The 25,757-nt window shown below is 30.2% G+C and overlaps 3 protein-coding genes across 3 annotated transcripts in view; 2 read left to right on the top strand and 1 right to left on the bottom strand.

Moving 5' to 3' along the window:
* The window catches only part of LOC131844980 (uncharacterized), a 198,535-nt gene extending 173,021 nt beyond the window's left edge, over positions 1-25,514 (top strand). The window contains exons 2-5 of the mRNA XM_059193988.1: positions 18,687-18,731; positions 21,790-22,078; positions 22,594-22,727; positions 24,913-25,514. Coding sequence (XP_059049971.1) covers positions 18,701-18,731; positions 21,790-22,078; positions 22,594-22,727; positions 24,913-24,971 — 513 coding nt within the window. The 5' untranslated portion in view covers positions 18,687-18,700 and the 3' untranslated portion in view covers positions 24,972-25,514. The remainder of the gene's footprint in view (positions 1-18,686; positions 18,732-21,789; positions 22,079-22,593; positions 22,728-24,912) is intronic.
* Positions 1,316-9,704, bottom strand: LOC131844978 (uncharacterized). The gene is made up of 3 exons (XM_059193986.1): positions 9,428-9,704; positions 2,666-2,917; positions 1,316-2,465 (listed from the first exon to the last, which is right to left on the bottom strand). The coding sequence occupies exons 1-3, from the start codon at positions 9,474-9,476 to the stop codon at positions 2,434-2,436; spliced, it is 333 nt and encodes a 110-aa protein (XP_059049969.1). The 5' UTR covers positions 9,477-9,704; the 3' UTR covers positions 1,316-2,433.
* LOC131844998 (uncharacterized) lies at positions 10,736-14,082 on the top strand. Its single transcript, XM_059194008.1, has 4 exons — positions 10,736-10,850; positions 13,024-13,102; positions 13,204-13,337; positions 13,864-14,082. The coding sequence occupies exons 1-4, from the start codon at positions 10,736-10,738 to the stop codon at positions 14,031-14,033; spliced, it is 498 nt and encodes a 165-aa protein (XP_059049991.1). The 3' UTR covers positions 14,034-14,082.
* Positions 25,515-25,757: the final 243 nt, after the last annotated feature.

The following is a 25,757-nucleotide window of genomic DNA, read 5'->3' as shown; positions in this document are numbered from 1 at the left end:
ATTAAATTCGTTTATATATTAAGATTTATTTTGATTGTTTACCTAGTTATATAATTCCATTGAAAGTCGATGAACGAATTAGACGAGTACTAGAACGTACCTACCTCTTGATATATAATGTTATATGTTGTCGCAAAGTAACGTCATAAAAACAATACTTCACTAATATTTCCACTTAGTGGCTCACAAAATAATTTCTTATTGTTATATTATATAGTAGAAGTCACTAAAATCTATTATTTTTTTAATATACTACGATGGTAATCAATCTGTACGCAATCAACCATACGATCTATCTGATGGTATATAGTTACTGTACCCTGAAAGACCAGAGGCGTCACGTTGCCGAAGCTTTAAAAAACGAATACAGTACTATACACTTCTTGAAAGACCCCATATTGTGGATGCTATTTATATTGTTTTCCATGAAGACTTCTGCGTGGTTGTCTGTGCTGCACTTAAAAGTGTATACGAACTATACAAAATATAGGTCACTATGGCAATTTCATTCTCTATACTAAAACTCAGTTGTGTAAAACTACTAAGAGTATTAACAAAATTAAACTCAGGTTTTACATATTATAAAACAGTTAGTAGCTATTATAAATTTTAGTGTAAATGTTCCCCGTACTATGTAGTAACCACTTAATTTATTTACTAGTATCTACTAATTAATTATAATTACAATTAGCGTATTGTATTTAAATGTTCTAAAAATATGTCACAAATCTTGATAAAATATTTGTTTATTCTATTTATAAATACTTAGTGTTTGTGTCCACACGTAAATTATTTCCAAAGTATGTTAATTAAGCGTAGGTACTTTAATATTTAGTATGTTTGCTCAATTGCGCTAACTTTGGACAATTTAGGCTTGTGATGGTATTTATTAGTAGATTACAGTCAAAATCCCTTACGTTATAGATGTTTGTAATCTCTTAATAATGTTCTAAATGTTATTTGCATGTGTAGAATGGTAGTAACTAAGTATTAGCTCTCTTGCATATGCTGGACCCAGCTCCCATACGGTGAATCTGAGGAATGCTAAAAAGTTCGTCTCACAATACCACCGGGCCATTTTATGCACCAGTGGGGAATTATAGGATCGGGTTGGTATAGAGTCACTTTAGCTTAAGTTCACTTGAAACTTGGTCATCTGAGTGTGCATAGTACTCTTAGTGAGTGAATGAGTTACTCATTTAACCACCAGGATTGTCAAGTTACTAAGCACTGGGCCTGAACTGACTATCTCCTTTACTCACTATCCCCAAAGTTTCTGAAGTGGTCAGGTATCTCGCGAATAAATAAGTACATCTACAATGTTTATCGAATCTTTATTTTATTTATTTGCCTTTAAATGCTAATATGGGTTAGAATTCCGACACTTTCTGTTCATTTAACAAAGAAATTATTTTCGTACTTTGTACAATAAATAAAAACTATAAATTACGCTGTAATCAACTTAAATGTAGGTACTAGGGACATATTTTGTTATAGGTACACATGACCTTAGTATTGTTATAATTTCAACAAATTTACATGCATTCAATGTTCTTAAAAATAAATTTCCGAATAATAATCAAAGAACATAATTTATTCAATTTTCTATAGTATAAAAATTAATTTAGAATTTTAGGAACTCTTTGACCAAAGTCTTATTATAAACTAAATAAAGTTTTTTTTTAATTTGATACAAATTGCGTTGTTTTCTCAACAACCTACTATCGTTGGCTTAAGATACACGCTAATAATATTTAGTCATAATCATAACAATATAGATATAAGTTACCTTTACATTAAATAATCGTAATTCATACGATATTTAGAATTTTCCAAAAAATATTTATTTTTGGAACGTTTGTATTTTTTTTCAAGTGGTCACATAGGTAATGCTGCAAATATTTCTATCAACCACATGATGAATTTAAATTAAGGTCTATCCGTATATTTTAGTATCGCGAATTATTATTCCACGTCTTTATATTATGAGCTATATAGAAACTTTCCTGAAAACTGCGCAAAAATATACTTACCTAGACATAGATATAGTATAATAATGAAATTGCGCAATAAAATTTCTGTAGCGTGGACCCTTAAAACCTACGCCTAATACTGGCAATTACAACATCATTGTCTAATGTTGGTTCAATATTTTGCTTTTTACACGTGTGGAATAAATCCCTATAAAAGTTAATATTATGATTACTCTAGGAGTATAAATTCATTATTTCTACACATCAACTCGAGAATTCTAGTGAACCATATATATTATCGGTTACTCCCGCTGTGAATTTATATGGTCTAGGCTAGATTTTGTAAAAACATATCAAGTGAGTTCTAAACAATTGATGTATAGATAGAATAAATTCGAGCGGTATATAATATACTAAATAGACTTATACTAAATTTAAAATTAATACATAATGTCTGCGGTCAACATTCACCCAGGTTCGTGATCGCGTAATCTGAAACAAAAATCAAAAATATATCAATATTTTTATGTAACGAAAAATCCTTCATTTTTTTAAACAAACAACGTTTTCTTTTTAATCAATTATTTTAAATTTTTTGGCTATCGTTTTAGTTCATGGCACTAATAGTTATCATAATTTGAAGACGTTATATCCTATAGTTTATGGTGTGGGTATAGGGACAGATTACTAACATGTACTCTCGCGACACGACGCAGCTTCCAGTTCACATATTGTTGCAAACGTCCTAGCAGTGCCTGTCGCATCGAAGGCACATACAGGTCCTGCGGCTGGAGCCACACACCTGCCCGCGCACAGTGGGGGTGGTACACCTTCTCTCATCATCTCCACTGGTATCCGCACCTCCGGTACTGAAGCTATTTCTATTTCGTTATCTTCTCCTATAAGGGCAGGCAGCACTGGTAGACTGGCCGACTCGCGCCACGCTGAAATAAATCACGCTCAGATTGTATATTTTGTTTTTAATGTTTAGGATTGCGATGATTAGATCATCATCGAGATAAAAACTGAATGTTGGTTGGTTTAAATCAATTACAACTTGGTTTTGTTGACTTTCATTTTGCTTGGAATTTTAAAAAGTCATAAAATTTTCATTTCTTCATTATCTGAAATAGTTAATTTGGCTAACTTAGAAAATATAATACTGGTAGACAAATACAAATGTAATTAAATTAATTCGACATATAAATTATATTCAAACATTCTTTGGTGACGGAATAGGAAGTAAATAGTTAAAATAGTCCTAAAAATATAATAATAACACATCTAAAAATAAACAATTAACTCCAGAAAACCTGGAGAATCTGTAGTTAAGCCTCTATTAATTGTCCTCCAGGTTTGCTGTGTATTCTCTCTCTCTAAGTAAAATAATATTAGTTATAGCCTCTAAAATATAAAATGAACTATGTAGTAGTGCACTCATAGAAGAGAAGAATTTAAGGATATTAAAAAAATATATATACATCTGACACGTCATATTATTCTATTAAGTTATATGCAGAAGATACAAGTTAAATGTAAGTAGACATTATTTACCAAATATATTATAGATACAGATTGTAGAAAATTAATGTCATCTTATTTCTTGGGTGACCTATTTACAAGTAATTTTTGGCTCTACATAAAGTACTATTACGTAGTTTGTCAAGGTTCAAAATATAACAACGGAATGTTTAAATTGTATATAACGCGTTAAGTTACCTGCATGTGCAATAAATTTCCTTGAAGTACAGGAGTTTATAAATAAACGCATGGTAAGCGTATGTTTATTTACAGTCACATAATTTCTTCTTTCACATTACTTCTCTTTAATAATGAATCTACATCTACATCATGAGCCGACCTCCGAAAACAACATGCATTGCAAATCTTTACCTTTTAGAAGTAAATCGAAATAAATCTCAAGTTCTAAGTTAAATGTGTAGTTTTGGCAGTAATATATTTATTGTTGTGTTAGATAGAGACTTAATTAACAATGGGATATATTTAGAAAATACAAATTCTTGAATAGAAGTGACGGCAATTTGTACTGACTTAAATTACAATTAAAATATATTTACGTATAAAGAATTGTGGCTATTAAATTTAATACATAGCAAATGGAAATGCAATCATTCTACTATTATTTGATATATGCGAATCTTTAAACACACGGCTGGCACTTTCGCCTGATAAATATAGAGTAGATAATTAAAGGGGACATAAACGTAGCTTAATTGTTTCTTGTTTTATTCCATTATTGTTTTGACGAGGCCATGATTGTTGTGACATTTTACCCGACCTCACTTAATCTAATCAGTATTATTTATTTTCCTAAAATTTTCCTGTGTGATCTCATCCTCATTGCGCATTTGTACCGCTCTATATTATCATTCGTTTGCTTTGTAAACAAATAATTGCACACGCCCCTTTATATTGATTCATAACAAATTATACTAACACATCTATGTATCACAATATTATAAGGAGAAAGTGTCTCTACCTATTCAACCTTGTTGTATAGGTAAACTGCATTATCTGGACAACAACTATTTTATTGATAATGTGACGGTATATACGAAAAAAAAAAACACCCACAACCTCTTTCATTGTTAAATAGAAAAAAAGTAAGGATAGGGTATTTGTGTCTGCTTTAAAAAGGAAAGATTATTATATCTGCTCCAATATCCGATTTAAATTTCTTGAAACAATGCTCGCCTCCAAGTTATTCAAACCAGTTCTGAGATGAGTTCATCTTGTAAATAAAAATAGCTCACAGTCGTTCACCACTCCACTCTCACACGCCATTTTTAACAAATTTTTCTTGCACATTTTAGCGAAATGCGAAATGCCTGAAATTCAGTTCAGACACACACCTGAGACATGGCATACTGAACCTTAGCACCCTAGGTTATCAGTTCAGACACGAGTTGTCTCTAATGTCAAGTTAGACGATCAAGTACGTATTTATTTATGTCGTAAACACCTGATATCTAAAAAAATTACCTCGCCATGGTTCTGTTTTCATCCAAAACACTCATCAATTTTATTCTACAAAATGGCGACTTCGCCCTTTCTCATTCGGAATTATAAATAAAAGTTTCATAAATTTCACTAGACCTCCGGTCCGACCAAATTGATTAGTGGGCTCGTCTGTACATATATTTCTTCTTTATGTTGTTTTTAATATAAAAAGCAATTTCTTCCGAAAATCAATAACACTTTTTTGTTCCATAATAATATAAATAATTGTCAATAACACTTTTAAGTACTGAACTAACACTAAACCTAACTGTCAACTCGTAATTTTGTCAAATTAATTAATGTTTAAACCTCTATCACCATGTCTACTACGATATCTGGTTATAATTGTGAAGTTATTTACATAAAAAGAAAAAACACAAACACCATATGTATTGAAAAGGTCTTTATATTAAAATAGCAGAAACAATAAGTTAATAACAACAATAACACCACACGCAATGTAACCGTTACAAAAATAACAGCGAATGTAATACGTAGTATTCAAATCGCCGATAGAAATATTTCACTGCAACTTGTATAAAAGTCCGTTGCATAGTTAAGAAGCGACAATATTTTCATATCTAATGTAAAAAAAACTGAACTTTCTCCTTGCTATAAAGGTATATTTAAAAAGATAAAAAAAAATTTGAAAGTACATTCCAAAACGCTGTCTTAATGTTATAAACAATCTCTTAATTATTAATAGCTTCAATGGCCGATTATTATTATAAGCGATAACAAAATTGTATCCAAGGCAATAATGTCATAATTCATGAATTATGACATTAATGCCATGTACCAATGTAGATCCCTATGTGGTGATGACATGCCAACCGTACGAGTATCTTCAATACGAAATTTTTAGCCTCTGGTACGAGGACATTTTCGGCCTCATATAAGTTTTTAGGAGATTTTGACCTACAAAAATCAGTCACAACGCTAAGATGTATGAGGTTAGAGAGCCAAATTGAGTTAATGTAAGAGATTTTATATTTATTATTTCTTAGTACAAGGATATGAGTTTTAAGGTGGAACAACCCGCGCCGTCGGCGTAGTGTATACTGCGCAGTAACCCCGTCCTAGCTGCATAACTATTACATTTTTTATCGGTCGCACGTCACTGTCGCCCTCATTTCCAGAAGCATAGTCCGATTTATATATCGGCACTTCCTCGGCTGATTCATCCCAGAACATATTGTATCATTTAGTTCCCACACTTGATAAATCAGTATATACTAATTTGACGGAACTGAGATAAACGGAATCAGTAGGTGGTGATAAATAAATTGACGATGATATTAAATTAATAAAATATATTAATTAGACTCTAATGAACTTAATGCATTTTAGTATAATAGCCGGATTATCATTAATTTACAGTTGTATTTTTTTGAACTATTGTAAAATGCAAACAAGCTAAAAAACTGCTAGCTAGTCGTCTAACACAACAACAGTACTACGGTCATCGCGTAGTCATGTCCGCTATAGTACATGTAATGTAACCCATTGTTGAGGCATAAAGTGTTATGCATGAAATTACAACGTACGTAACTTGGTAATTTCATCAAATGGAGAGTATAGCGGTATTATGAGAAACTGACTTTATCACAGTGTTCTTCTTATTTATCAGTGTTATGGCAGATGGCTCACTCCTGCTATAGTTTTTCTTTGTCTGCACCTATTCCAGTTACGCGGGATCGAATTTTCTATTTCACGCGCCGTACACGTTTTGATTGTTACTAGACAGGTACTATCTCCATCGTATCCCTAGTTTTCATGAGCCAAGTAATCAATAACCTGCTTCAAGGGAGGTTCTTTGATCTTAGCGAAACATGTCCTACGTCAGTGTCTTCCTTCCTTCTTTAGCTTTAAGAAGTGAAATATGGCTTGCAAATGTTGCTTTCTCTATAAAGTTAACTATTAACGATATCAATGATTACCACATCCGGAACAATAAAGCTCATGTAGATATAACGTTGCATTGTTCTCTGTTAAAATATTTGTTATTATGAATTATAATAACAAATATTTTAACAGCTTCTTCTCAATCCTCTTCCGTATGACGATAATCAAATCAATATTTAATTACCTGAGTAATAAATAGGGCAATGTTTACCCTTTGACGTTGCATCCGTTCCAAGCAAATCAAATAAGTATTTATTTACTCATTACTGCGTTCTATTGTAGATATACTCGTAGTGATAAGTGGAATGGGGACATTTAATGTCGATGCCGTACCTATGCGATCCAAGAGTTGCCATTTTTTTTACGGCAAAAATATGAAACCTCTGTCTAGTTTAATAAAATTTGTTTACATATTTAATCTATTATACACATTGACACATATTAAATACATGTATCCAAAAGGCATTACATTGTTACTGTTATTTGTTTTTAATTTAATAAATATCTCGTATTAATCCAGATAATAATAAAGTTGAAATTGTTGTAGATGTCAAATACTCATTCGATAAGTGATTAATTTATGTTCAGTCAATTTAACAGTGAATTAAGTAAATGTAGTTGCGGAAATATTTAGGTGCATATAATTTTATTTTTCTATTCATAAAAAGAAACGTTTGCTAATATATATTAACTATTACTTTACTTATTAATTCTTTAGTTTGAACAACTTTATCTTTTCACATATTTTGATTATTTTGAAGAAAGTGTGTATATTTTATCTTTTTTTATTATTTGCACTTTTTTTCAGTAGTGTAAATTGTGATTTTCAGGGTTTCTATTTCATCGTTTATAACATATAGACGACGATTATGACTATTATTATTCTATTAAATACTAGCTAGTCAGTTAGTGGCTTGTTATACAAATTTTCAGTGAAATTTAAAAGCCCAAAATTTTGACTCTATTAGTAAATTTTAGTATATAACACATTAGTGTAGTAATATGGACTTCGTATTCTTACATTATCGATCTGTCGTCAGTATGTCTGTGGAATCGAGTGTTTAGATCTAATTATACACGTGCTTCGCCCTACGTACCGCGAGTGCTAGATCGGCCTTATTGGACCGCGTCTGCAGTGGGCGTGCGCGCGATAACCCTCGGATCAAGACGCCAAACGGTCTAACGGGCAGTACAGATGGTCTGCAGCTGTTTTCTTTGTTTTCATACTTATTTATGGCTATTTATTATATCGTAAACCCATAGATATGAAGTTTAGTTATAGCAAATGAATTTACAATAATTTTGAGAGTTAATTTACGCCTACTTGGCTCTAAATAAAGAATTATTTGAGATCTAATTGCATCATCATGTGATGTCTGTAAACAGAAATAATAAAATAGAATAAAAATCTACTCATCTTTTAAGACGGTTAAATACAGTTACTTTTGTGTGACAAAATCAAATCAAATAAAAAATAATTTATTCATGTAGGACAATTTTGCCACATATAAACGTTAAAATATTACCTTAGATCGTAATAAAATATTAATTAAAAATTAACTGTGTAAGCAATATATACTACGTACTAGTAGATACTTGGCTTTACTCCTGATACACTATCATATATTTTTTTACAATCTACGTCGCATGTTATATTAAAGTTAGTGCTGCTTCACCAGTGGAAGATAACGGGATGAGCACGGAATTACTTCAGTTAACCCCATTGTGCCGAATGGCTCAGGAGTCATGATGGTTTTTATTGGGACCGCGTGTAGGCCCACCTAATATGATATATTGATAGCAATAGGACCCCAATACAAACAACCCCATTCTTCTGTATTTTCACGTCAGGTCTCAAAATTGGACAATTTAACTTAAAGGCACTGTTTTCAGGTAGTATTTTTTAACCATTTACCTATGTTTATTAGCATTTAAAGCGTAATATATACGTATATAGTACAAGATGAAAATATTAGCATCAAAACACAGGACTCATCCTTAATGTTAGTGATAGGATAAAAACTTGTCGCCACAACAAAAGCGGCAGAAATACATAAAAAAAGTAATAGAATACAGAAAAAAGTAAGTTTCTGTCTGTCTGATTCTTCAGTAACTTCTAAACTACAGTTCGAAATCGAGGTGGTTTGCTATTTTATAATATACTGATGTAATCTTTGCTGTACACAAAATTAAATAACGAAAGAATTTAGTAAAGAAATATATACCATGATGTCATAAAATAACTACAGAACAAAGAGTCATCTGAATTAATAAACCTTAATTATATCCGATTGTTAATGATATACACAAATTACTAAATTAAGATTATTATTTAAATTACTTGATTAGTACACTTGTATAATAAATAATGTATATAATGTAATTGTAAACTATCCCAGTCTATTACTACTTAAGATCGCAAATAAAAGTTATAATCTAATATTAATCCAATAACCATGCGTAAGTACGCATGGTTATTAGATTAACTTATAAGCTAATGTATACATATAATTAGCACTAAAACTCACCAACAACTAATACAAAGCACAAAAAGATCTTCCCGCTTAACATTTCCATGTAATTGCGTCCAAATTTTATTTGTTCACAGTCTTTATCACTCACAAATATTTATTTTATTTTTAAAACAACTTGATACTCTTTTATTCTAGTGTTCGATATTTAAAATCTAAGAACAAGGCCAGTTAAGAATTATTAAAAAATAATTTATTTATAATCGATGTCGATGGTCCTATGCTTATCGTTTTACTGGTGCATCATATACGTTTGTAGCGTTTCCAGGATGGTGGGAAGGGGGGCTGGTCGTGTGGCCATGTAGTGGTGGTAGCGATAACCTCTGCCTCGGCCGGAGGACGAGTAAGTGATAACAAGAGCGACTTTCAAACGAGAGCGGGCATTCTTTCGTTTCACTGTTCACCGACTTTTATTCTTTTTAAATGCTCTCTGAATGCGACGTTTCAATACGTCGCATTCAGATTTATTACAAGCGTAAAACGTATTTTATATTTTATAGCTACAAATAGTTATATTTATTATTATTTTTTGGTATTTCTATATATTGATAAAGTAAAATTAACTTGGTCAAGCCACAAATATCTTTTGTAGGAAACACCATGACGGCTAATCTGATATGAACATCACCACGGAAACGCGTTATTATATCTTGCCCGTAGTACGTAGTACTAATAAATTTTCTCACTTTTAGTTCTTTTGATAAAATATTAGCGATATTTAATCGAAAGAACTAAAAGTGTATTTATTCATTTATTTGAATTTCAATTTACATATATACGTAGATATGTACATGAATATGAGTTTTATATTTCAATGGTAGTATACTAATGTTACAATGCTACATATAGTATACTAACAGTCACACATCAATTAGCTATTATTGCTGTGGCATTAGTTTTATTCCCACTATATGAGCCAACAAGTGTTATAGAAATGACGTAAGGTCACAAACAACGAGAACCTTTACCAACTAACCATTAAATGCAAGGTATTGTAATGTTTAGATAAATTGATCATTAGTATACAAAGCAAATGAATAAAAACAGATAAACTAGGAAAATCTAATTGCACGTAGTACAATCATGTCACATGTGTATAATTAATTAGGTATAGGAATATTCAGTTTATACCAATTATTATAACACTGATCTACCGTATGAGCAATCCAAGGCAGTATAGTAATTTGAAAAAAAAATAAAGATTTTGGATTTATAATGAATATTCGTAATAACGGAAAAAATACCTTTTTATTTACTATAATAATACAAGTAGTGTAGAGTAAACCGAGTGAAAATGTAAATAAAATGGTGGTAGTGGTAAATATTAGAGGCAAAATTTCGATGCTACTGTGCTTGGATGAGATGAGAGTCTCCGGAAGGTCTCTAAATAAAGATAGAACGAATACTGAAGCATGTGCAGGTAGGTAAGTATTAAGGTAATATCGTAATTTTATTGCATGGACAGTCTTCTCTTGACCTCCGGTATGATAGCGCATGAGTAATCTTCCTACAGGTCACATCTGATGATGGGATGTCCGTAGGGTACCTATTATTAGGCGACGTTTACCAGTTAGTGTCAAGCGGCCCGTTTGTTGACTAAGGAAGCTTCCTTGCTTCTGACCACAGCTTGGCTGGCTTACAGCCTAATCTCTGCATGTACAATGAGACGTTAATTACACATAATAAAGCTCACTTTGCAGTAAATAGACGATGAGTGGAGTACAAAGTTAGTGTAAAATTATTTCATCTGGTTATAAATTTGGTAGCGACTTCTGCTTTCTTCATTATAAGGTAGTCTATACGTTAGTACAAAGGATTTTATTATGAATACATACTTCTAGAAATTGTTTCGACTGAATATCACACAGTCAATTATAATACAAGAAACTTAAATTATTATAAAATTATATTTAGTTCTAAGATTACATAAATAAATAATAAATGGTCTTATCGTCGTCACGTTGTGGTAGGCGTGGATTGAATCTATTCCAATACTCCCATATCTATTGTAGAAACAACAACCGACGTCATATTTTTGTAAGTTATCAGTTTCTGATCCCCCGTTTATATTTATAATTTATTTTGTCTTTATCATTAATTTCAAAACTATCAAATAACGAATGGTACTCTTTTTTAGACATACAGTTTTCTATGTGCACTTTTATGTTTTTATTATAATTGTACATCGGCAGATGGCAGTTGGGGCAGTAAAGTCCTCAAGTGGCGATCGCGGACTGGAAATCGCTGCGTGGGAAGGCATCCCGTTAGGTGGACAGACCATCTGATCAAGATCGTTGGAAGGCATTGGATGCGAGCAGCGCAGGACCGATCGTCGTGGAGATTTTTGGGGAAGGCCTTTGTTCAGCAGTGGATGTCTTCCGGGCTGAAAAGACGGTGATGAATGAATGAAGACAATAAATTGAAATAGCATTAATCAAAATTGTTGCCAAAATTTTATTGAGCAAAAATTAAAATTAAGTAGTCTGGTCTTTGTGGATAGTATTTATTAAAACAAATATATAAATAAAATTGTAGACAATAAACCAATCATTAGAAACTAAAGGGGTCGAGTCAATTGTTTGCCAGCACTTGAACTTATTTTAATGAAACAATCTAATCGTGATTATATTAATAGTTACTTGTATCGTATGTATACGACATTTTTTACGCATTGGCATATATATTTCATAGATTGCTTATCATTGCATAAGGTTAGGTTATCATAGCATTGTGATTTCTTATTCACCTTTGACATCCTGTTTTGTGACACTCAAATACGTCAAATACGTATTTTGTTGGTTGTAATAATAATAATTAGTTATTATTATTACATTTCAAATGCTACGAGAAATGAAATCCCAGACGTCTGTTATTTTATCCTAAGAAACCCTATAATTTCTCAGACACACACGTATCCAGAAAATCCAAATTTTGACGAAAAAACGCGACTATATAATATTGCAGGTATATATATTTTTTACAAACAGATGAATAAAGAATCAATAAAGTATTTACGATTACTTCGAGTATTTATTTATCAGTAAATGCTATAAGGTTGTCATTTTGAGTTTACTAGCAATGGAGAACGCAGTATCGTTATAACGATAATGATAACATTATAGTGCATCTTGTGTGAGTAGACGGTGCATAATAATACGAACTAATATTTTAAAATCAAATGTAAATAATTTTTCTACACCTATAAGCACGTCTGGGTATAGTTACATAGTAAATATATTAATTAAATAAAGTAATATGTTTATTTTCTTTTTCTACATTTAAAAATATATTTTTTGCTGTAAAAGTAAGTAAATCTTAGTATATTACCGTACAATAGACACTGTGACACACCTTTCAAATGTATTAATGGCATAAAGATTTATTAAATATGTTGACTCTTAATTCAAATAAAAATAATGAGTTTTATAATTTTACAGTACTATATTTTGGACGTTTATTGCATTGAAATGGAGAAGTCGCTAACATTTATTGTTTTATTTGGCAAGTACACATTAATCTGGCTTAGTTTGTAGATTAAGAAAAATTAAGATACTTAATTGCTGCATTACATACTTATTATTATTTATTTATAGTTACTATTCAGAACACGCTGTTGGGATATAATGTAGGAAATAAACCTCAAGAATTAAAAGATAATTTAGTGTTCAGAGCGTAAGTTTACCTCTATTGTCTGTTTTGTTAAGTTATAGTTCCGAAATGTTATGTTATTAACATACATCGTTTCAGAATCATTTACGAATCGTATTTTTCAGTTGCATATCAAAACTAATAAAGAAATGTATACATGACTGTCCCATGACTTCGGAATATAATCCTGTTTGTGGATCTAATGGAAAGGTTTATTCAAACCCCGGGACTTTGATATGTGCGAGACATTGTGGCGTTGGTAAGTCAAATTTAGTTGTTTTTCTATAGATATGCCATGAATTTATTATTAAGTAAGCATTCGTTGAACAGGGATAGCTGTAACATTTGCTGATATTTACGCATTTAAAAACAATATTAACATAGAGTGAGAATGATAATATATGTTAATAGATATTACATACGCTATCTATCTCTATACAAAGTGAAAGCCAGTAGCGATCAAACACTTCCGTCTATCTCATGATAAATGGTCTCTTTGGGTTAAACGTGTATTGATGAGCCAAAGGCCTTTTTGAATAACCCCATCTCCTTTGAGTCGAAAAAATTTAACATATTTTCTACGAAATTATAGTACTATAAGTACTGGCGTGACAAAAATCATATTAACTAAGTACTATTATAGCTACATATATAGTTTAGTTCAATTTGTATTTTATAGATATCCACCGATTCTGAATTGATATCCATCGAAATATGAAGTATAGTTATATAAGTGTGAATCTTTGATATAATCGTCTTTAACATAATGTACTTTTCTTTTTCAGATGTTTATAAAACGGGACATGCGCCCTGTTATATACCAATTCAGAATTCATATCCTGAAGAAGACTCATATCTAAATTCGGTGCTGTGTCCTGATAGTGTGGATAACCCACCTCGGTCTTCAAACACGCCTCTGCTACTTCGCTTCTTAGGCCTAAAATCAACTCTCTAATTACTTACCCTTGTGACGTTATAAACAAAAAGTAAAAAGAAAATTTCCCAAATATAAGCCAGTAAGTTTATATTTATATTTTTTTATATATAATGCAATGCCAAACTATGGTAAGTGGCCATTGTCGCCTATACCTATACTATACATGAAAAGCGGTACGTAGGTACATCGGGTCAGCATATGAAGTCATTAATATTCCTCATTATTTGCCATAAATAATAAGGATAAGTTAATCTACGTAAAAACGACCAATTTGTAATAGTAGTACAGTAGTATTTATTTATTAATGACTTATAAGGTTGTTATAGTAGTCATTACATGATAACTTATAAATGCCTTTCAATTTACTATTAGAAAAAGTACTACACAATGCTTCCATAAAAACAAAATTTTTATTTTATTTTTCCTACATATATATGTATTTAAATTGTTATAATACTTAATAAGATATACTACTTTAGTCAGTAATACTATATTACCAATGTAATGTAAGAAAAGCAAAAGAAGACATTAAATATTGCTAATCTAATATTTGCCGTTGTTTATTATTAGGCGTTAGGCACTGTCCGAGCTGGAAAGAGAGTTGGGCTGTGCTTTCGGAGGATGGTCAATCTTTTACTTTTCTTTTGTCTCGTCATCCGTATCAAATAGCAAAGATAAGGCACCTCTAATTCTGCACGAATACTAATAAATTTCTTTGGTTTCCATTTAAATATGAGTATGGTCAATGTGAACAGTAGGTAAAGTTTTATTTTTATAGCGGTGACGGTACTATGATTGTTTTACTTATTATGTTTGCGCTTTTTCTTCGTAACCGGCACTATTATTAACCTCGGTAATTTACCTTACCTTACCTTTTAAATAAAAGCGTGTATTAAAATACGTGTAGGTAAAGAAATTAATGGTTATAATTATAGTAAAAGGACTATGTAGACTGGACCAAAAGTGTTTCTTATTTTGTTGTGGTAGCTTTAATTTTATGCAAGTCCGTTACAAATAAAAATAATAAATTATATTTAAACAAAATAATGGTAGCGGAATGGAGGCAACAAATAAGCTGTGCCCGCGGTTTCGCCCTCGTCAAATTTATAGCCTATATACTATATTATTCTATATATATGTAAGCTATATAACTGTAAAGTTTCATCAGAATCCGTTCAGTAGCTTTTGCGTGAAAGAGTAAGAGTAAAGTAAATCATCCATCCATGCTCAAAAACTTTCGCGTATAGGTAAGTAAAAAGACTAAATCAGTACCTACTAAGTTACCAGTTATTTTTAGTCTTTTGGTTTTTGTTTTAGAGTATTATAAGTAATATAAGTGCTAATGAAAATGTTTTGATATAATCAATAAATAATAAATAAAAGCGGATTATTTAGAAATATTTTTCGAGATGATGGATGAAATATTTTCATTAAAGTAATGTCAACTTAATACTTAGTAATATCACTATTATAGCTTTCCTTTCAGGCAGAAACATAGCTCATAAATACGTGCTTGAAATAGCGGGAAAATAGAAAAGAATGATTTTTAAGATCATATAGATATAGGTTTATTAAGCTTGACAAAAAATAAATTGATAGTAAAAAAAACTTGTAGTGTGATGTAAGTACAAACTTGCTTTGAAAACTTTTTTGAAATAAAAATCAATCAGAACCAATTATTATATTTTAATCTACACAAGTAGACCTCGCGACAAGCTTTTATATCATACAAATTATGTAATGACGGTTTAAGATGATAGTAAAAGTTTTAAAGGAAAAGTTTATTATATTCTTTATTGCGCTTTTAAATAAAAGCGTGTATTAAAAAAGTTATTTTACTTTTAATCTATTTTTTACTTTAGTTAATTCGCTTTCGTATTCTCAAGTTCTTTTATTTGATATAATAAGTCGTATCCGTCAAGTGGGAGTTGGCCTTCAGCAGCTCCGTATGTTTGGAGTTGGGTTTGGAGTGCCAATTGAACTCGCTTCCTATCGTCCGAGAAAGCTGTAAAGACCAGCTGTGGCCGAATAGCATTAGAGTAGTCTGAAAAAAAACCCATATGTAGGAAAGCATAAAAACTTAATCGTACAGTTTTAGCAGTCCGCCATATTGGATTCAAAGTGACGTCGATTTATTGTTACTCTCAACATGCCTTTTCTTTTGATACCCATATTCTGGGAGTGCATTAAAAATAACTCGTCCGCCATGTTGGATTTAGAATGACGTCACTAAGTGACGTCTGCTAAACATACATTGTCATCCAAATTAAAAGTGTATATCAAATTTCAATTTAAACGAGTTGGGAGTATCTAAAATAATATTTATTGGTTTCTAATAGGTAAGGGTTAATATTTAATGATTTATAAAGGTTTGAAAACTAACTGATCCAGTAGCAACATATGGTTTCTAAAGAAAACCGGTTAGATTAGCACAATATTATTATTGAATATATTACACGAAGGATCTTATCGGTCAAAAAAAGTTCGTCATCGGTTTTTTATAATAACGTCAAGTGTACAATTAATAAAAATTATATACCAGTTTTAAAAATTATGAATTGATTTAATATAACTGGATAATGACGTATGTTGAAATGAATAACACTATTCAGAGTGTTATTTATTTCAACATACGTCATTATTAGAAGGAAACTCGTTTTCGTTCATCCCGAGGATAAAAGATAGTGTTTGGGAATTTACGCACAGATGTGAGTAAGAAATATTCCATTCGATTAATAAAGTTTTTATCGATATATCGTAAATAATTATTATTAGGTTATTAGGTTATTTGAGATATTGCTAAATAAGAGCTTAATATTTTACATTATCAACTATTTTCTAAAAAAATATTTTATTCCACAAAAATCGACATCCAGTTGTATACTAAAATTAATTTCATAATAAAAAAATAAAAGAATGTTTATGCAGTCTGGAAGACCACCAAAATTACACGGTGACTCATTCATTAAAATATCGAAATTAAAAGAGACCGAGAGTCAGAGATTAATGAAATTTTGAATTAAATACCTTGTTTATTTGGGGAGATCCCTTTGTTGTTCGAGGACAATGAGTTCATGACTATTTAATACATTAATATTAAATTACCTATTCATTTTAAATAAATACGCACTATTCTTGTAATAACAGATAATTTCCTACGTTGTTTAACAGGAAAATAATGTTTATGACATAGAATGTGTGTTATGACAATTTAATACAACTATGTCATACCAGTAATTACCCACGACTTCATCTGGTTTTGGGAGACAAAAGATAGCCTATTCCGTCGTCTTGAAAGACGAAGTTCTGAAAGGTTATCACATAGACAGACTGACATGCCTGACATGACACAAACTTTCGCGTTTATAATGCAAATATTATAAAAACGTATTTATAAATAAATTCATACTGGATTTAAAGACATGTACAAAATGTTAATTGACTGTACTGCAACTTTACGCCGAGGTAGACTTTGTAAGAAGACGTTTGCGTGGGTACCTCAGTCTTATCTATTTCAGCCACCAAGATTTGAGATAAGCAGGTTAGAGAATAATCCATGACATTTTGTCTTCCGGAATAGCAACGCATTAATGGTGTGTCGAGCGTCACGTGATAACGTGATCTTCGTGATATCCGATATATAGGAGCCTGTATTCACTTAACATTAGGTTGGCCGTCAGCCATTTCATTACATAAGCATAAGTAAACCTTATTATATGACATGAATATCAAAACACATTTAAAATACTAAGTTTCGAAGATGGGTTGCGGAGTAGCACCCTATAAAAAATTAAATAACTTAATTTCCTCTCTGTTCAAATTGCTATCAAATACAAATAATAACTACATAGTATTAGACTATAATTAAAATTGCATTTTATGCAGCAATAGTTTCATACAGATATTATAAATGTGTAAATGTGTCTGTATGTCTGTCAATCAGTTTGTAACAAAATGTTTTTAGTATTAAAAACTGCTAAACAGACGTTTATAAAGGGAAAGATGTCAGCACAGGCAATTTTTTACCTCAAAAGCATTTCATTAGTGAAACTTATAATGATAGCCCTAATAGTATGTAGAGTAAGTGTTTAATAGAGTAGTTATGTAGAGGTTATTATATTGTTAAGTACATACATATAAGGTTACATATATATTCTACTATACTGTACAAAGTAGTCAAATACATTTATATAATAAATAAATAAATAATCTATATAAAACGACTACACCTATAGTAATACAGACAGATGACCAGTATTACTACTGTATACAAAGGTTTCTAGGGCATTGAACATGCAACCATGTTAAAGAGAGTTCAAAATATGTACAAAAATATTATGACATGTACAAAAAAAGGCGTTTTATTCAATTACAAACGGTTTAAAATAAGCAAATACTTAGTCATACATATGTAGGTGTGTTACAGAAAATTACGTTTTCTCAAATGGTCTTTTCTACGTCACTGTACGATAAATTACCACATCCCTATGAAAACATATACAATATAAATAATGAGATGTCGACGTCAAAAAAAAAAAAAAAAAAGTCAAGCGTTTATATAGAAATCTCTCATTAGCCAGAGGCCAGTGACGCGGCAACCTGCAACAGATTCGTGTGTTCTATTAAAACGTTATATTAAAACACTTATATTGTATCGATAAATATTATATATTACGAATAACGCAATGGAGAATCTGTTTATCATATTGTTCATTGGTGAGTGCTATCTGTATTTTATAATTTTTGTATTATCGACATTTATTTATAAACTCAGTCACAGATAATTTAACCTTAAAAACGGTAGACGATAGACTGAACTACGGAACCTATATTCTTAGTTTTTCTATATGAATTTATATATATATATATTTATAACAGTGATACATTTTACGACACAAATATTATTTAATTGTAATTTAGTTTATACAAGTACAATACTATTACAGTTATGGTAGTAAAATTACTTGAAATTATTATATAAAACAATATAATAAATACTCGGTAAGGAGGTAGATCTTAACATAGCAATAAAAATAAACAATGTAATGAACATGAGATTATCCTTCTTTATTTAGTCGGTTGAAAATTAATTCTACTAAGAATATTAGAGTACCTACGTGTAAGGGATTATTTATAAATTACGTCACACATTAAGAGAAGGGGACAATAGGGTCTACAAAGTATGAAATTGCAGCTTCGTAACATTTTAAAATAATATTAAATATTTAAAAAAATAGAAAACACAATTTTGAAACAATTTTTTTTAATGTAACTATATATATTCTAGGTGTAAGATGAAAAATTGTAAAATATGTTAATGGGAGGGGATTCTCATTTATGAGAATGAGACTAGTTTTGACAAAAATGATTAAATTTGTAATTTATGCCCTTAACAGGCGAGTTACTGCATTTACTGCTATCTACATTGATATACATATGGTATATTAAATTGTTAGATCTGTAGTTAATCAAAATTATTGGATACATTATTTATTAAGAATCTTTATAAATACAGCATATGTTATCAATTTGCAAGTGAGACACAAATGTACCCTTGCAGAAGATTTTATACAGTTTCCCTTTGGCACAGGAAACCGCCTATCATTACTTAGCACCTATATATATGTATATGCTTATAATTTATCGAAATTCTCATTAGGAAGGGCAATACCCAAGAAAATAGTTGTAGAAATTAACTAAAATAAACACAAATTAACAACTAGATACCTACATACGAAGAAACAAGTGCTGTTAAATTGAGAAACTCCTCTTTTTGGTAATGGGTTAAATTCTTGGCTGCTAATTGTAAGTCTTGCTGTCATAGCGTCACTTTTTTGTATATTGCTAAAGATAAACGCAACTCACTAATGAATATTACTTATAACATTACCATAAGTACATAATTATAATTACGTGAATGCAATTAATAGTTTAATATAATGAAATGGTTTTTGTGTAACGTGTTATGAATAATGATGACGACGTTATTCAGAAAAAGTCCCTGTTTTGCTGCCATTTTTCGTTACGAGTGAGTGCTAGTTTTTCTTAAAGTTTAATAGAGTGTTTTTGCACATAAATGCAATTATATATCTACATGACTGGGGTTTCTTTAAATATTTAAGTATTGTAAGATTATTAATAAAAATAATGGAAGATTACCTTCGGAACTACGCAGCCACAGTAATAGATTATTATATCGACAAATATACATTTGTCGATATAATAATCTTGGGAAAAAATTAAATGATTGTAACAACTCAAGTGAAAACCCAATGTAAAACATAATATATTTGCTTTATTTACACTATAGAGAACAAAGTAAATATATGCAAACCCACAATCCGGTTAGACGACATAACTATCCTAATGAGTTTAAGTATACATGTTTACCTATCAAGTTTAAATTCAATGAACATGACGTCGTGACACTGATTGCCAAGGAATACGTAAAGTTGGATTTATAATAGAAGAACAAAGAACTGTACAGTAATAGAACCATTTGTTAGTTAAGACAACATTGCAAGATTTTCGTCCTTAATGCATTTGAGCATCTATAGAAAGTTGTTATGAATATTATATGTGTAAATAACGTTTTCTTTATATTTAATTATTTTAATAAATGCAGTTTCTATGTTTCCGAATGGATGCCAGCAATGCCAACTTTGGGAAAATAAATAAGAAGATTCTTATTTCAATCACATAAGAGAAAGAGAAAACTTGAAGTAAGCCAAGTTTATACAAAAAGGACAAGAAACAAAAGATTTCATTTTTAGTTGTTCTTTTATAAAAACTTTTTAAGTTTTCCACACCAACATTTGGCGATGTTATAAAAGAAATATAATATCCAAATGTTATGCGTCTACCAGTCGGCACCTGGAAGAAATAAATAAAACAAGTATTTTTTATTGTATTGATATATAAAATATACATTCATTTACTATATTTAACATTTAACCATTTTTTTGGTTAATATTTATTTAAAAAAATAGATAACTATTTGGATTTATCCTAACTCTGTTTATTTTATTTATATACATATTTATATTTATTTGTAACGTCTATATTATGTTCCAGGACATAATCTTGGAATTTAGGCTGTATACAAATGCTAGCGGTCAATACCACGAGAGTAGCAGTAAAAACCTGTTACAACCTACATACATGACCACAATTATAATTATTATTATGTATTTTTTTATAACTTGGACTTGTTTTCATGAGGTGTAATTATTATTAATTAAATAATTAATCTTATATATGAAAAAAGTCAAGTTCATCATAGAGAATCATAGAAAAAAGTTTAAAACGTGACTAACAAAAACTACTTCTTCATCTATTACTCTACTTCAAAATAGTAACGGATAAAATAGTCGTATTAGAAACTAAAATAATTTGGCTATTTAGTGAATATATTAAATTTAGATTAATTTTGTATATATAATTAAAAAAATGTGGTTTTTTATCAACCTTAGTTCTTTCTACTGTAACTCAACTAAATTGGTTCATTAAAAAAGTGCAAATCATTTTTTGGTACATCAATATGAACAATTAATTAATATTTATTTTATTTAAAAAATAGTTACGATTCATAAATCTTTTTTGTTTCTACAATACAATATTTTGATTAATTCTGAACCAATTAGAATAATTATATCTTTTAAAAAAAGATTCAATCCTCTGTTTAACCTAATTTTTGTGCAATAAAACTATATACTTATTACTTGTATATATTCTAGTTAATTTAGGAATTTAAAATCAATATTTATCTTTTCAGGTACAGTCTTTAGCGGTACATTAGGGATGTCTTTGCGTCAAAAAAGGCAATCGAATACTAACAGTAATGATTTAGAAGATAGATACGGATGGGAAAATAGTGGGAGGCAAAATTGGTTCCCTAATCTAAACCAAATTAATAATAGACCATGGCAGAACCAGTTTCCAGGACCAAATCAAAATGGCGGACAAAACCAGTTCCCCTGGCAAGATGCAAACCAGAACGGAGGTCAAGGAGGTCAAAATCAGCAGCAGACACAACCCCCAACATCACCTTCCAATAATAATAGGTACAGCATTTTGATTTAAAATACACATATGGGTAATATTGTTTGCTAACATATGTATATATATTCTCTGAACAGGATTAACAACTTGAAATTTAAAAACATTATTTTTTTATTTTACTTCAATTTATGAAAATGTTTGGCGAATACGCCATGTCGTGTCGTCAAGGCAGAGTCACACAGCCTTTGAATTTAAAATAAAAAAGAATTATTAAGGAAATATTGCACAAAACTTGGCTGTATTGTCATGTAAACTTTTTATTGATGCTCCGCTCCTATTGTTTATAGAGAGATGGTATATATAACATTCCTTGAAAAATATATTCCTTAGGCTTATCTAATACTAAAGGATTTTTTAAATTCTTTAAAAATTTCTCAAACATTCTTCAAATACACAAAATTTTAGTATTATTCTAACTAGAATAATAATACAATTTTGTGTATATGTTTTGTGTATTTTGTGTTTTGTTCGGGATATATTTGCATATAGTAAATTCCTTTAACCTTTCAATTTACAGTGGCACTTCAGGTACTGTACAAACCTGCATCAACTCTTGTCCCGTGACACCAGAATACAATCCAGTGTGCGGCACCGACTTGGTGACGTATCCCAACCCTGGTCGCCTCGCGTGCGCGCAAGCTTGTGGAGTCAGTAAGTATCGCAAATTTTGTGTAATATTTAACAAATGTTACCAGATATCACAATTTCACGGGAATCCATATTTCCCGATTTTCGCAATATCCCGACAAACACATTATCAGATTCGAAAACCAAATGTTTGTTTTAGATTAAAATATTTATAATATAATATCTGAAGTTTACAAAATACACGATATTACACGTATCGAAATCCGCAAATTATAAAGTAATCTCTACGTCCTCTGTTGGCCTATATTTTTTCCTTACATTTAGCTTGTTTTCCGTATTGAAAAATCTGCGGTTTGTTTGATTATATAATGCTGTTAGTATACATAAACCATTTGATAATTGTTACGAAACTAAGGTATACGGATTGCAAAACTATAAATTAATAAAATATTAGCTACTGTATTACATAGAACTATACTATCGATTTCCTGACACATTTCAAGGGGAATTACAATATCCTGAGCCAAGGCTCAGCAATGAACCTAGGGTTCATTGCCCTAGAAGATGTATAGAATTAAAACCGTATCCGTCAGGGAGGAGTTGGCAATAAGTCGCTTAAAAATTCTTCTGAGGGTTTGGAGTGTCCTCTGCACTCAATGCCAGTTTAGTTCGGCGAAACTGTAAGGACTAAGCTAGCAACAAACAACATTAGAATAATTAGAAGAAAAGAATTATGGTAAATCCCGGACAGCAGTAGGTATTGTGTCATAGGCTTAACCATAAATGTTTTATTTTTCTAATCATTCTAATGCTGTTGGTCGTTAGCTTAGCTGATCGGTAGAACATCGACGGTCTAAAGCGTCTATGAAATTTAATGTTTACAATACTGAAAGTAGGTAATATTTCTACCACTATTACTAAATATGTACACAATGAGGTATTGATTTTAAATAAAGCAATTCGCAACTCATTGGTTAAACCAGATTCGATATATTCACGTACGTCATACTATTTTTATTTGATTGCTGAAGCATGAAGGATGTACTTATAAATATTTTTCGGAGCAAAAAAGTATTACCTAATTCCCTACTGACTCATACCTATGAATAATGTAATTATTATACTATGAATGTGTATATAGAAAGAATATATACGAGTATAATTTTCTTTGACACCTGATAAATTTCTAGATATTTTTATCACTATCGTAATATGATAATTAAATATCTTTAAAGTAATAAACTGATTAATGCAGTAGTAACAACATTTGGTATAATAGCTTCCCCCTTTATTCTTATTTACTTCTATGCAGTTCTTTACAATATAAATAAATATATAGAAGGTTCATGTCCATGGCTTACTTAGAACCGTAAATAAATCTTTTTATAAGGATAATTATAATTTCAAACTGGAATTTTAATTGTAAATGCCATAAAATTAACACAAGTCACAAATAACAATTGAATAACGTATATTACGGTAGTTTCGAAAATCCAACGTTATTGTGGTTAAAGGAAATTCAACCCGTTTTGTTATAAATCGACATATACATAATTTTAATAGTTATAACTGTTATACGAGTCTACGTGATTAATGATAGTTACATTGTACAGAACTTAAGGAAAATAGTTATTCCTCGTTATAATTATCAAGGTAAATTAAGAATTTATGAATCACTTATCTAACAGTAATTACGACTCACCAAAAGCCCCGTTTGGTGTGAAGGCTGTATCTACTAACAGTCATTCCTAATATTTATAAAATCTAGACAAATAAATAAAATTAGTGCCTGTTTATAATTTCAATGAGCGTTTCACGAAAGTATTTTATATCTTTTCTGTCCGTATGTTTGTTCTTGATAATCTCTGAAAATTTTGACGCAACTTTCACTTTCAGAAAGCTAAAGTTATAAGCAGTAATACGGTTACATTTATTTTAAATATTTCATTTATTTTAATAAAAACATGTTAATTTCCAAGCGGACGTAGCCGCGGGTAACAACTAGTATTATTTATACTACTTCTTTAAATCTTAATATATAAAATTTAGTTGCACATATATCTACGTATATATTGAAAATATTGTCCAGAGAAATATGAAAATATAGTTTATCTACTTTTTGTTATATAACTTTAAATGATTTGTTCACTAAACTACGCCAATATTTTAGTAATTATGTTACTGTAATAGTAATTATGGTGTTACTAATGAAATGTATGTGTAGTAATTGAAAAAATCTTTTTTTCAGATGTAAGCCAGCTCAGGACCTCTCCTTGTCCCACTACAACAGTAGCACCGACAAGCTGATTTAATTATGAATCCCCATATTTCATAAATGATGAATGACTGAACATATTAAAAATGTTATTAAATTATATTTTTATAACAAAAATAGCCGGTTTTACATTTAATCTATAATATGAATAATTTGGAAAGAAATTGTGTTCGTATTTACTTTTATATAACACATAAACACTTCTAATTTTTTTTCATGGTTAATTACAATTGTATATATAGGTATAAACGAGATATTCATAAAAATCAAATAAATTCGATTTGATTTTCGATTAGATTTGAAATCGGGAACTATTTAATAATAGTATGATTAAATATATAATGTAATATGATAAATGTGTACAACATAATATATGATATGATTATTTAAACTTAACTGCTTTTATATTGATATCAAACCCCAGTATTTTTTAATAATATGCATATAAATATAAGTAAAATTAGGGAAGATGTAATTCATAATAATGAAAAACGTGATAACAACAGTAATAAATGGTTTATTAGTATATTGTTGAGAAACTGAGTATCGCGTAAGCATAATACTACTAGTACGAAATGATTCGTAATTGAAATGAAACCGAACAATTTCCGAAATAAACATTCACAGTCAAGGAATCGTTCATCAAAAAAGTCATCATGATTAATACAAAGAATTAATAAGTGCTAAAGGTTTTGCGTGTGGTGGGAAAGTTAGCGAACTGATGATTCAAATCATTACGAGCTTTTCTGCCTAGACTATTACATTACATGTGTATTTCTATCAGCTAAATGAATTACAGTAAGCAATTAAGATGATAA

The sequence above is a fragment of the Achroia grisella genome, unplaced genomic scaffold (assembly GCF_030625045.1).
Source record: "Achroia grisella isolate CSIRO2021 unplaced genomic scaffold, CSIRO_AGI_Agris_v1 utg445, whole genome shotgun sequence".
NCBI classification, from domain to species: Eukaryota; Metazoa; Arthropoda; class Insecta; order Lepidoptera; family Pyralidae; genus Achroia; species Achroia grisella.
The sequence above is the reverse complement of the archived record's forward strand: the minus strand, read 5'-3'. Positions and strand labels throughout refer to the sequence as shown.